Source organism: Lagopus leucura, unplaced genomic scaffold (genome assembly GCF_019238085.1).
Source record: "Lagopus leucura isolate 7727_CA_CO unplaced genomic scaffold, USGS_WTPT01 161-1_obj-0_obj, whole genome shotgun sequence".
NCBI lineage: Eukaryota > Metazoa > Chordata > Aves > Galliformes > Phasianidae > Lagopus > Lagopus leucura.
The window spans coordinates 4,128-16,782 of NW_024967538.1; the positions used below are offsets into that span (position 1 = coordinate 4,128).

The window sequence follows — 12,655 nt, forward strand, 5'->3', positions numbered from 1 at the left end:
GTAGGGCACCTTCAGCCCCCACCCACCTGGAGAATCTCCAGTATTTTGTCCTTGTGAGCTGCAGCACCACCTCACACCCTACGTGGCACTGCACAGCAGATCTGCACCAAGAAGGAATGGCACTACGTGGACAGCAGAGCAACATGGGGCCTCTGATCAGCTGCCCTCCCCAGAGGTCTCCAAGAAATCCTGGGCAGTTCCATCAGATGCACGCAGAGCACAGGCAGCAGACAGAAGGAAGGGCAGGCAGTGTGCCTGCTGGTACGAGGCTGAGGGCTCCTGGCTGTTGCACATGCAGTAACCTCCACATGTGGACCTTGAGGTCTAGCAGTGCTCAACGAGGAACGAGAGCAGTTCCCAAAGGGAGGACCAGGAAGCGCCTGCACTGAGCTGCTGCCTCTTTACCTGTGACTGCAAGAAATGTAAATGTGTTTTTGGTTGACCTACAGCTAAGGAGATAAAAAAGCCTTTAGCACACACGAACAGTGCACCAGGTCGAGGCAGCTCCCGTTTCACTCGAAGCAGAAATGAAGTATCTGACATCTCCCTTCCAAAGCCTTCTTCCAAAACCAGGGAAGAACCCCCGTCGCACACCTGAGGGAGGAGCAGAGAGGCACATTCATGGTCAGACAGGCCAGCAGCTCTAGAACTGAAGACACAGGTCTGGTGCCACTGTGCTGTCTCCAAGGGAAGCATCCTCCACGCAAGCAGTTTGTACTGCTTGCCTCCTGCCTCCTGCCAGGGGCAGCAGCATTCTGCCTCCAACAGCTCTCTGCGAATACTGCCTGCAGAGAACCACTGACAACAGGGATTAAGCAAACCTGATGAAAACTTGTGTTAAAATAAAAAATAAAAAAAAAAAAAATCAGGAAAATAATCCTGGTCAGAGGATGAGCTAAGACAGCAAAACAGCATTTAAACCAGGCTGCAGAACACGACACATGACAGAGGCTTTAGAGCACCTCCAGGGCGACCCACACCTTTCTGATGCCCCAAAGCACTGCACGAGAACATCTGGTGGGGGGTGTCTGTAGGGGCTGCCGAAGATGCAAGCATCATTAACTAACTCCAGTCCACCTCCTTCATGCAATGGCACAATGCCTTGAGATCCATTCTATGCCAGACCCCAAAGGGTCTGTGCCCAGAATATCCCGGAGCCCTCTGCTCTGCCTGGGCTACCATCAACTTCTGAATGCACGTATACCATTTCTTCCACCTCCCTCAGTGCACAGCAAATAGGAACTGAGCCTTCCACCTGTGACCCCTCTGTTCTTTCACATTTCTCCCATCTCAGTCTGGATCTGCAGCAGCCATTCTCACCTCGGGGACGGAAAGGGAGGGAAAGGAGCAGGGAGAAGGAAAGCAGAGGAAGAAACAATCATGGTGTTGGTGATCGGTCAGGTCCAGAAGCCACTTGACCCCAATAGATCAGAGTTCCCCTACGACAAGGGGTGAGCCTGGGAAGCAAATCAAGCAGACGGAATGATTTTCGGCAGAGAGAGAACAGTGGGAGTGGTACAGACCTCTTCCTCCTCAATGCGAGCAGGTTCAATCAGCAGATTATTGGCTTGATCAAACGACACCCCCTGTTAGGACAGGAACCAGCAAAGAGGCATGCGGATTAGTGGAGCATCAACCAAACCCGCCACCACAACCACCACCACCCAACACAACGCAACACACAGACGCACACCGCTCTGCCAGGGCTGCCTGCCGAGCAGACCCTGCTCACACCGCTCCTCAGGGCCACCTCCCAGCGAGGATGGGGACAGGGCAGCTCCCCAGCTCACAGCGTGCAGCACATCAGCACGGCCGGCTGCAGGCTGCCCCCGAAAGGCCTCACTTTGTCCGTGCCGAGGCGCTGAGGCTGTGGCCACCGAGTTCAAAGCTGAGCACCGTTAGCTGCCTTCAACCCCCCATACAGAGCTGCAGGGTGGAGGAGAAGGATGGAACGACCCAAGAGAAATGGCTCGTGGTGCCACCTGGCGGCCCACAGAACCAGGCTGTCCCAAACCCAACTGCGCTGCTCCCACCCGTAAGGGAAACGCTTCTGGTGGGACAACGCACCCAGGGATCCCACTCCCAAACATGGGAAACGTGCTCCCAAATCCCAAATGCAGGAATGTCCCCTGAAAGAATGCTGTCCTGGTTTAAGGACCTTGCATCCTGCATGCCCTGGTCTACCTCCTTCCTCACTGCACGAAACTCCACTGGGACACTGCTTCCCTACGTTACTGTTTCTCTATCAGCTCAGGAGGAGAGCTCATATCTGGAGCGGGCATTCAGTCCAGCCCAAGAAAATGAGAACTGTGATTCCCAACAGAAGGCTGAGCTTGTAACAGAGACGACTTTTTCTGACAGGTACCAAACCTGTGGCCTCAATGCCTATGGAGGTTTTGCCAACAGCTCAGTGCTTCCTTAGCTTTGAGTCCCAGCTTGACATGAGCCTTTGGGTCAGAGCATTTCCCCACCGTGGCAGGTGTGGATGCAGGGCACTCCGGCACTCAGCTTCACACGCTCTTGACAGCAGCAGCCACAGTGAGTTCTGACTCTGAAGAGCTTCAGAGGCAGTAAAGGAAGCTGCACACCTCATCCCTAAGGAGCAAACATCACTCAGACAGCGAGGCAGAATGCACTGAGAGAAACATTCCTAAGCACAGACCCAAACCTGAGCACAGGAGCCTTCCCTGTGCAGTCTGAACTCCAGAATGGGGATGAAATGATCCCAACACCCTGGAGCACGCGCAGTAACAGCAAAAACAGGTTTTACTCCAGCATATCCTACCTACACCTCACCCATACCACTTGCTGGTGCCATACAATGTGATGGACATCCACCTGCATCCCAACCTCTGCCTCCCAAGCACACCTCATAAAACCATCATCAGTTCCAGCAAGAAGTGCTCTGATCTCACACAGTGTCCCCTAGAAGTAAATCCCTCTGTCACTGAGAGCAGCTCCCTCCAGCAAGAATCTGTGTCCCTAACCAAACAACCATGGTGGGGGTTCATCTGAGCAGAGCCAAGCACCTCTCAACTCATCGGTCCCCAGCGTGACCAGAAAGGCCCACTGCCATCCCACGTAAATGGGGAACTCCACAGCAGAAGCTCCCCCAAGTACCACACACACTTCATCAGACCTCACCCGTGCTGGGGCAGGCACAGGGGAGCACTAAGGAGAAGATGCTGCAACCTGCTCTCACAGCACAGGAAGAACTGTGGCGTAAAGGCAGCGGCAAGCAGCCTGAACCCAAGCTTGAGGTTAGGTCCATCCAGAGACACAGCTCATCATCCTATTGCAAACAAGGTGCAACAAGAGCAGGTGAGGGCACGGAAAGGAACGGAGGAACTGTCAGCAATAAGAGAACTGTTCTTGCAGCACAGATCGCAACATCACACGTCACGGGCAGCGCGTGCTCACAGCACCAGAAGTCAGACACAACAGCGTGGCACAGCTCAGACAACTGACTGCAAAAGCCCCAGAATGAGCTTCAGCTCTCCCACCCTCAGCGCATCTCTACTGAAGTGCTGGAGCCCGCAGTGTTTTCACTGGGGCCACATCAACCCTCTTGGCAGCTTGGAGCAGAAGGGAGCTCTGGCACCCTCCGGTCCTCTCCTCCCACAAGACCTTACCTTCACTGATGGCTGAGCAGACAAAGATCCGTTCTTCCTGTCATCCTCATCCCACGCTTCCTCCTCATCCTCAGGCTCCGCGTTGTTGTTGCAGCCGCCCAGTTCCTCCTCTTCTTTGGGGACTCCATCAGTGTTCAGCCCCTGCAGGAGTGCTACCACTGCCTCTGGTTTGGGCAGCTTAGTTATCTTGAAGTGTTTCTTATAGTGGGGCGTATCCTTGCGGATGAGCCTCTGTTTCTCCACTGGGAACGGCCGCTCTTCATCTTCATCTTCATCCTCACTCCTTATCAGTGTGTCCTCAGCAAAGTGTACAGTGGGCTGCAATGGCAAAGGCCCAGAAAGGCTGTGAGCCTCAGATAACAGCCAGACATCTGCTCTCCCTCCAACACCAACACAGGCAGAGCCAGCACTTCACAGAACTGTAGGGGTTGGAAGGGACCTCCAGGAATCATCGTGTCCAACCCCCCTGCCAAAGCAGGTTCCCTACAGCAGGTCGCACTGCTTTCACACCACAGAAGATGCAGGAATACATCTTAGCATCCCTCTAACTGCTGCTCCCCCCCCACCCAATATCAGCACCTTCACCTGGACGCATCTATCGGTTCCATGGGCACCCAAAACGGCACCCCTGATATTCCCACAGCTGCTGTCTGGCTCCCACATATCCTTCCTAGTCCTCAATGAACCCAGCTACACCAGGGCCCCCAAATCTCTACCTGCAGTCACATGCCATGCCCTTTATTTGCCTTCAGCAATGCCCAAATCACACTCTGTACATCCATTCACCATTTCCCCAGAAACTCTCCATCCTTCCAGTCCTTAACTGGATCCCACTGCACTTCCCGGATTCCTACCTCATTATATTCCACTTCCACATCTTCATCCTCCTGGACAACCGCTTCCTTATGCTCTTCTTCAGCTCTTGGCTTGGCCTCCTTCTCCAGCTCCTGCATGTCCAGCACCTGCCCATTCAGCCGGCTCCTCTGCCTCTCCTCTCCCTGCTCCTCTGCCCTGCAGTCAGCAGAGACGGTGCTGTTGGACAGATGGGAGTCCTCGCTGCGGTTGGAGGTGGCACTCAGTCTCTTTTCCTGAGAAGGTGACAGATTGTAAAAGTCAAGACGGAAGCTCAGGCAGGAAGTGGTGCATTGCAATGAGACTGCTGCAAAATGGAATATGCTCCACTGCCAACAGAGCTGGCTTTTCCTTCAGGCTGCCGTTTCACCCAGCTCCACCTGTGTCACCACTGATGCTGGCATCTACGGTCAGCATCACACCTGTACAGCAATGCACCATCCCCCAGCACTCGGGTCCAGTCTTCATTCAGAAAATCAGTGACTTCCTCTCCCTGCATTATGACAGAAGTAGCACACAGTCCTCCCCCTCTGCCCTTCTCTGCGTCCTGGCTATGCCTCCCGCCCCATCTCAGTGGCCCCAGCTGAGCCAAGGTGGGTTCGAACCCATGGAATGCAGGCAGTCCATCCTCAGCCTGTTAGAATCATAATCATAGAACCACAGAATCACCAAGGTTGGAAAAGACCTCAAAGCTCCCCCAGTCCAACCGTTCACCCATCACCAGCAGCTCCCACTGAACCACGGCCCTCAGCACAGCATCCAGCCTTTCCTTCAACACCCCCAGGCTCGGTGCCTCCCCCACCTCCCTGGGCATCCATTGCAGTGCTGCCCACCTTTCTGACACCTCATTCTTCCTCATGTCCAGCCTGAATCTCCCCTGCCGCAGCTTGAAGCCGTTCCCTCTGCTCCCATCACTGATGGCACGAGAGCAGAGGCCGACCCCCAGCTCCCTGCAGCCTGCCTTCAGCAGCCATAGAGAGCAGTGAGCTCTGCCCTGAGCTCCTCTTCTCCAGGCTGAACATTCCCAGCTCCTTCAGCCTCTCCTCACCAGCCCTGTGTTCCAGACCCCTCACCATTTCATTGCCCTCCTTTGAACACATTCCAGGGCCTCAATATCTTTCTTGCATTGAGGGGCCCAAAACTGGACACAGCACTCGAGGTGCGGCCTCACCAGTGCTGAATACAGGGGAACCATCACCTCTCTGCTCCTGCTGGCAGCACTGTTTCTGATGCAGGCCAGGCTGCCATTGGCCTTCTTGGCCACCTGGGCACACTGCTGGCTCCTGTTCAGCCCAGCATCCATCCATACCCCCAGCTCCATTTCCTCTACGCCGTCCTCCAGCCACACCACCCCAAGCCTGCAGCGTCGCCTGGGGTTGTTGTAGCCCAAGTGCTGTTCCCACACTTCTCAAAGTTTTTTTTTTCCGCCCAGCTTACAAACACAGCCTCCCCATTCCCCAGGTTGCTGCGTGTTCTCTGCAGTCTCCATTTCTCAGCAAACAGCACTCACTTCTGAGCTGGATGAATTCAGGTCTGTGCCAGGCTTTGCAGCACAGACCTCACTGCGCCGAACTTCGATCACTTTCTTCATCACCTTCAGTTCACTGGGATGAGGGGTTGCTCTGCGCTGTAAGCCCTACCGAAGGAGAACACAGAGCATGGGATTTCACAGTGAGAGCAGCCCTAAAAGTGCATCAGTTCAAACCACATGTTCTATCAGACCAGTGGAGCCCTGGCTGGATGTGACCCAAACGTCACACTGCAGGACCTGATTCCTCTGCCATTACTGTACAGCTGGGAAGAGGAAAGAAATGGGGGATGACATTCCAAGCAGCAGCAGAAAAATCATTTCTGTGCTGGAAGGACAGGTGCAAATACGTTTTATATGAAGGATCCAGATTAAGATGATCTCTCTTCACAAGACAAAAAAAAAAGAGAAAATATTCTGCAAGAGATTTAAACCAATAAATATTTGCTGTAAGCTGAAACTTCTATCCTTCCCTTTGCGTCTGTAGCTAAAGGAAAATGATCTGCCATCCTTTTTGAGTCTGTCTGCAATGAAAACGCTGTGCCCACGCTTCCACAGGAAGGTTACAACCCTGCAGGAACTCCTTACCCGCCTCTCAGCTCCAGATTCATCCTCGTCGTCTCCTTTGGGGTCATCCAGGAACTGAATCACACTGACTCTGTTTAAGTTCGTATCCGTCCAGCTCTCATCCACGCTGTTCTGCAGAAGGTTCTCTGGGGAGAAAGACAACAGAGTGGGAGCTACTCTCTGAACACGTAGGGTTGCGTGCTTGGACGAAAGACAGCTCTCAGCCTATCAGGGCACTTCTATCAGCCCACAGCAGAGGGCCCTGATGCATCGGATGCACCTCCAGATCTTCTCACCTCTGTATGTGGCAGCTTCTACAGAACCCTAGTGAAGGGTTCAGGCTCACATCTTAAGGACTAGAGGAAAAGGTCGGATAAAGGCACAGATCAGAAGCATTAACACAGTTACGCTACTGCAACAGGAAGCAAACCTCACAGATAATGCACTACCCAGTCAGTAGATACAGCAGATGATCTGCAGACAAGGCTGCAGCACTCTCATGCTTTTAGCAGCCTCTGCCTTGGAAAGTTGGCATCAGCCCATAGGAGTCAAAGCGTGCTGCAGCCACTGCAGTAACCAAGAACGGTGCAACCAGGCAGAGAGGTTTGTGGTCTCTCCTCTACATCGCTTTCTGGACTGATGTACACAGCACTGCTGGAAGCATTCACAGCACAGAATCATAGAATTGCTCAGGTTGGAAAGACCTTAAAGGTCATTGAGTCCAACCCAGCCATCCCACCCCAACTCTTACAGCCCTCTGCTAAATCGCGGCCCTGAGCACCACATCCAATGGCTGTTAAACACAGCCAGGGATGGGGACCCAACCGCCTCCCTGGGCAGCCATTGCAGTGCTCAACAGCCCTTCCTGTACAGAAGTTCCTCCTGAGATCCAAGCTAAACCTCCCCTGGCACAACTTGAGGCCATTTCCCCTCGTCCCGTCACCAGTGAGAAGAGAGCAGCCCCGCTCTGCTGCAATCCCCTTCCAGGTACTGGAAGCGAGCCATCAGGTCTCCCCTCAGCCTCCTTTCCCCCCAGACCCTTCAGTTTTTCCCCACAACCTCTTACCTAGGCTAGGAGAGGGCTGCTGGGGAAGCAGGTAGCACGTGAGAACTTTTTCTCCCGTCTTTTCATCATCCTCTGTCTGGAATTTCAGCATGGGCTGGGATTGGTTTTCTGCCAGCCACAAGGCTTTCAGGTTAAGATTTGTCAAAGCAAAGGGCAAATTCTGGAGCCTGCAAGAGAAAGAAGGGTGGTTAAACATACTGGCAACGATGACACTTCCACTCAGCTCCAGCCTGCATCAGATAAGGACAGAGGGACTGCAGGTCCACCACTTCTGTATGCACAGAAGCAGCAATTCATGCTGCACGTGGCTCTGCCACAACCACACTGCTGCACCAACTGCAGGCCTGCACTGCAAACAACTGCTTGCCCACAGGTGCCCGCGGACACTTCGGACACCCGCAGCCTTTCACCCTCCTGCTGACCTGTTTCCTGCCACGTCCAGGACGTGCAGCTCGGTGGTGTTGGCGAGCTCTGCTGGCAGCAGGGCCAGGCGGTTGTCTCGCAGAGACAGGACGTTCAGGTTGGCACAGCCCCCGATCTCAGCCGGAAGGGACGTCAAACGGTTCCGATCCACGTTCAGGTTTGTCAGCTTGGTTAGCTTCCCAAGGGATTTGGGTAAGGCCTAAGAGGGACACAATTCAGTGGCTAATAAAGGACAGCAGAACGGGTATAGAGCCTTCTTGACAAGGAAAAGAACTGCCTTCTGTCCTAACGAGATTCCAGCAATTCCCACTACAGCCTCAGGACAGGTTCTCCCTCAGGTTCACAGCCTGTTCCATGCCCACTATTTATCTCAGGATGGCTGCTGGTATACTTACTGTCAGCATGTTCTCTGTCAGGATGAGTTCTGATAGGTTTTCACAGTCCCCAATTGACTCCGTCACCTCTGTCAGCCGATTCTGGTCCACCTTGAGGATGGAGAGCTGCTTCAGCTGACCTGCTCGGAGCAACAAGCAAATGTGAACTAAGCCACAGAGAGCTACGCTGTCCTATGATCATCTGCCCTAAATACCTCCCAAGAGGGATTTCCTAACCCAAGAACATAGGCTCTTCCTCCCAACTGGACTTTTTCCACAGATTTCACCCATGCATCCTTCCAGAACTTGAAGGGACCTGATAAGCAGGAGGGAAACTGACTTTCTACGCATGCAGAGTGTGATAGAAAGAGAAGAAATCACTTTAAACTAAAAGAAGGGAAGTTTAGGCCAGTGTTAGGAAGAAATCCTTTACCTAAAAGTGATGAGACCCTGGCACTGCTGCCCAGAGAGGCACAGGTGCCCCATCCCTGCAGCTTCTCAAAGCCATGAATGGGGCCCTGGGCAGCCTGACCTGGTGGGGGACAACGAGCCCACAGCACAGGGTGGGAACTGATGAGCTCTGAGGTTACTTCAACCTAAACCATTCTAGGATGTGATTCTACAACACAGATCAAGAACCTGAACACAGCCTGCACAGTTCTGCTCAGCAGCACCATCTAACTGCTTCTGCACTCTCCCAGCGACCGCATCCATCAGGCCCAAACGCTCTGATGGGCACAGCCGTGCCTGAAGCCTCCCCAAAGGAGGAGTCCTGCCCCACTTCCCATCCCAATACTCACCGATCCCATCTGGAATGCACTCCAGCAGGTTCTGTGACAGCAGCAGGTCCGTCAGTGCTACCAGCCCACTGACCTCGTTGGGCAGCTGCTCCAGCTTGTTCTCCGACACATCCAGGCAGACCAAACGGCGGAGATTGCCCAGCTCCTAGGATGGGAAAGGAGACCCTGCGGCTCAAAGCAGCAGCGCAGGGAGGGAGCGGAGCGGTGAGGCAGTGAACAGGTACTCACCGGAGGCAGAGCAGAGAGCTGGTTGCGGTCCAACCACAGCTCACGCAGGTTTGGCAGCGCTCCCAGGGTATCCGGCTGTAACACAGCGTGACAGTACGGCGTCAGTCCTCCCAGGAGGAGAAGCTGCTCTATGATCCTCCAAATCCCACCAAGCCTCTGCAAAGCTTGGCACTCTTGCTGTTTTCACATCTCCTAAACCATTTATCCAAAGGTGTGCAAACTCTTTGAGTCAGCACGCAGCAATCTGTTTGGGAATGTCTGGGCTGCCATACTGGCTGCAAAGCTCCAGCAAGAAACACGGGACACACCAGCAAAGACCTCCCAGCAGCGGGCAAGACAAGAGGCAAACAGCAATGTGGAGGGGCTTTCTGCCAAAAAGCCTTCCAGGCATTAAAGGCAGAATTCAAGAACAACTTAATCTGCAGCTGCAAAATGAAAAACTATCACTGGGTTTTCCCCAAAGTCAAAGGAGAGCTGGGTTTCAGGACTGAGCACTGGCTCCCAGCATGCCTAGGCTTTCAGCACTCCATGGAGACACCCCTGTCTGAGGGCACACACCGTGCACTGGGCTGACACTGCTGCCAGGAGTAATGTGGGATGGTCCTTCTGGCTGAGAAATTAAAACAGCAAGGGGAAAGATAAAGTTGGCCCAGCAGCAATGAAAAGGAACGACAGTGCAGCACAGAAGTGAAAGGAAGTATCAGGCAGAACCTCCTTGGAAAGGAAAATCCTTTGGCAGCTGCATAGCAAGAGAGAACATCTCAGAGCAGGAGGACTTGGAAAAAGCAGAACGAGGTGTGCATGAGAACAGGAGGAAGGGCCAACGTAGCAAAGGAAAATTAGGCTGGGAGCAACGATTGGGCAGAGCCTTCCATACAGTCTGAGGGTCCGTTTCTGTGCACTTCAGACAGAAGCCCACTCACATGCACAAAGGTACAGGTGCTGCCCCCTCCCACCCATGCTCCTTCCCACCACCCCTCACCTACCAGGACTTCCAGGTCATTGCCACCAAGATCCAACTGCTCTAACTTGACAAGGAATGAGAGTGAACTGCAAAACACGGGGAGTAGAAATGAGAGGAGGGAAAGGAAGAAAGGACAGAGGGTTAAGCATCATCTCAAAAAAAAAAAAATCACACCATTCTGAATAATTCCTAAACCTGATGGAGCACTGATCCCACCCCTTCCGTAGTCTGGGCCAACCAATTTAGGGACACTGACACCTTCCTGCCATCAGAAAGTCTGCACAGGGAACTGCATTCAGCAGCATCGGCAGCTCCAAAGTAGGCAGTTTCCACTGTCACCCATCTGCCCTCTCCTCCTCCCACCACAAAGCATCACCTGAGCAAAAACACGATAGTCCACGAGCCACACCTCAACACTGCTGCCCATTTTGTCGCAAGGAGGGGATCACAGAGCAACAAACCATGGGAAACAGCAGAGGACCACACGTATCCAGGAGACAAGGGAAGCAGAGCTGCAGGGAGAGGCAAGAATGCAAAACTGGGCAGCCCTGAACTGCGCAATGGGACGCCACGCTGCCTCAGCAGAGGCTGAGACACACAGACAAGGAGATCACCAGGCAAGATGCTGCAAGAAGCCTGCAAGGAACCACAGTCAGTCAACAGCAGCGGCCCAAAGAATGCACAGACTGCACCCAAAACACACTGCTGATATCGAAGGCAACCCCACAACAGCACTCAGTTCTTCTGACGTGGCCCAGGTGCTCTCAGTTCAGTCCTACCCATCAGCTCCAACAACTACTCCCTTAAACAGGGCTTGCTGGCTCTTGCTTTACAGCGAGGCACAAATCCCATTTAAACCCTGCCTACGCTCCACAGTGAGAGACTTCAGACCTCTTTATTATCTCTACAAGGGACTGTCCTCATAAGGAAGCCACTGCATTAGTCTGTCAGCACAGCTCTGCATCTCAGCAGCTCCCACACTGAGGTACTGGAGGCAGTAAGAAGTCTGGCCTGCCGGACACAGGCAGTAAAATAAGGGCACTGCATGGGAAGAGGGAGTTCTTGTATTTTGCAGCAGTGGATTTGGAGATATTAACTCAAGCAAAGGTTTATCAGTTACACTGCCAGAAGGATTCTGCTGGATAACAGCATCTCATTACAGAATCACAGAGCAACCCAAGCTGGAAGGGACCCATAAGGATCATCACATCCAGTGCCTGCTATAGCTGTACATTTGCTCTTCGACCTCTCTAAGTATGAAGCAGCCCTGACTCTACCTCAGCACCTTCACAGTTTGGTTTCCAGAACAGGGCCGGGTGAACCACAGGATTCAAGCTGATGTGAGGTCCTATGAGATGCATCAGTACAGAGCCCCCCTCACCATACCATGAGAGCACACCAACACAAACCACGCTTCCAAGTGACCGGCAGGACGTCCCCACCACGTGGGAGAGATGAGGAGCAGCAATAGCTGTACAGCATGGACCGAAGGCCAGCCCATGAATTCACACTTGGACAAGTTGAGGTCGCTGCATGTTGGAAGAGCAATAAAAACCAGAAGGATGCTGGACTTGTTTAAAGTCATTCCTGGGCACAGTTTGTAGCCGGACTAAGCGCAGATCTCATATTTGACAAATAGATCTGACACAAATTGCCTTGGCCTTTAGGACACTGGCTTTGGACATGATCCTGTCAATGGTGGAACATGCAAAGAAGATGGAACTGTGCTGCAGAATGAGCACACAGACCGTATTTAATGCTCAGAGGAAAATCCCCAAACTCAGAGCGTGATACGAGGGAACTCAGGGAACCAAAGGAACATGGGGGCACTCGAGATTTCCCAGCAAACATTTGGGTTTTTGTCACAGACTGAATTCTCAAAATCTGCACGCTTCCTGGTGTCCCTAGATAGTGAAAAGCCACTGGGATCATTCTTCATCGCAGCTTGGAAGCCCAGCTCTGGATGCAGCTACTGGACCTCTTTTCTCATGCAGTTTATCACATGGTGGCCTCTGCTTGCAGGAACACTGAACTCATCCAAAGACAGCAGTGGGCATCACCTCCAGATCCGAACTCATCCAGCTTCAGCTCTTGCCTTCACTGTTCTGGCTCTATTCCACACAGGCTCACCTCAGCTGGAGATATTACGAGGACACGACCTTCCTGCAGCAGGGCTTCAGCGTCAGCTTCTGTGCACAGAAGGTCTTTGGGACTTTGGGAT

General features: G+C 53.1%; 1 protein-coding gene across 1 annotated transcript in view; it reads right to left on the reverse strand.

The window, feature by feature from the left end:
* Positions 1-447: 447 nt before the first annotated feature.
* Positions 448-12,655, reverse strand: part of LOC122193185 (leucine-rich repeat-containing protein 1-like) — a gene marked incomplete at its 3' end in the record, with an annotated part of 31,346 nt that continues 19,138 nt past the window's right edge. The window contains exons 6-17 of the mRNA XM_042893911.1: positions 10,457-10,520; positions 9,471-9,545; positions 9,243-9,387; positions 8,464-8,582; positions 8,068-8,267; positions 7,646-7,812; positions 6,601-6,725; positions 5,995-6,120; positions 4,487-4,720; positions 3,633-3,950; positions 1,524-1,586; positions 448-594 (exon numbers count right to left, since the gene is read on the reverse strand). Of these exons, the coding sequence (XP_042749845.1) occupies positions 448-594; positions 1,524-1,586; positions 3,633-3,950; positions 4,487-4,720; positions 5,995-6,120; positions 6,601-6,725; positions 7,646-7,812; positions 8,068-8,267; positions 8,464-8,582; positions 9,243-9,387; positions 9,471-9,545; positions 10,457-10,520 (1,783 nt within the window). The remainder of the gene's footprint in view (positions 595-1,523; positions 1,587-3,632; positions 3,951-4,486; positions 4,721-5,994; positions 6,121-6,600; positions 6,726-7,645; positions 7,813-8,067; positions 8,268-8,463; positions 8,583-9,242; positions 9,388-9,470; positions 9,546-10,456; positions 10,521-12,655) is intronic.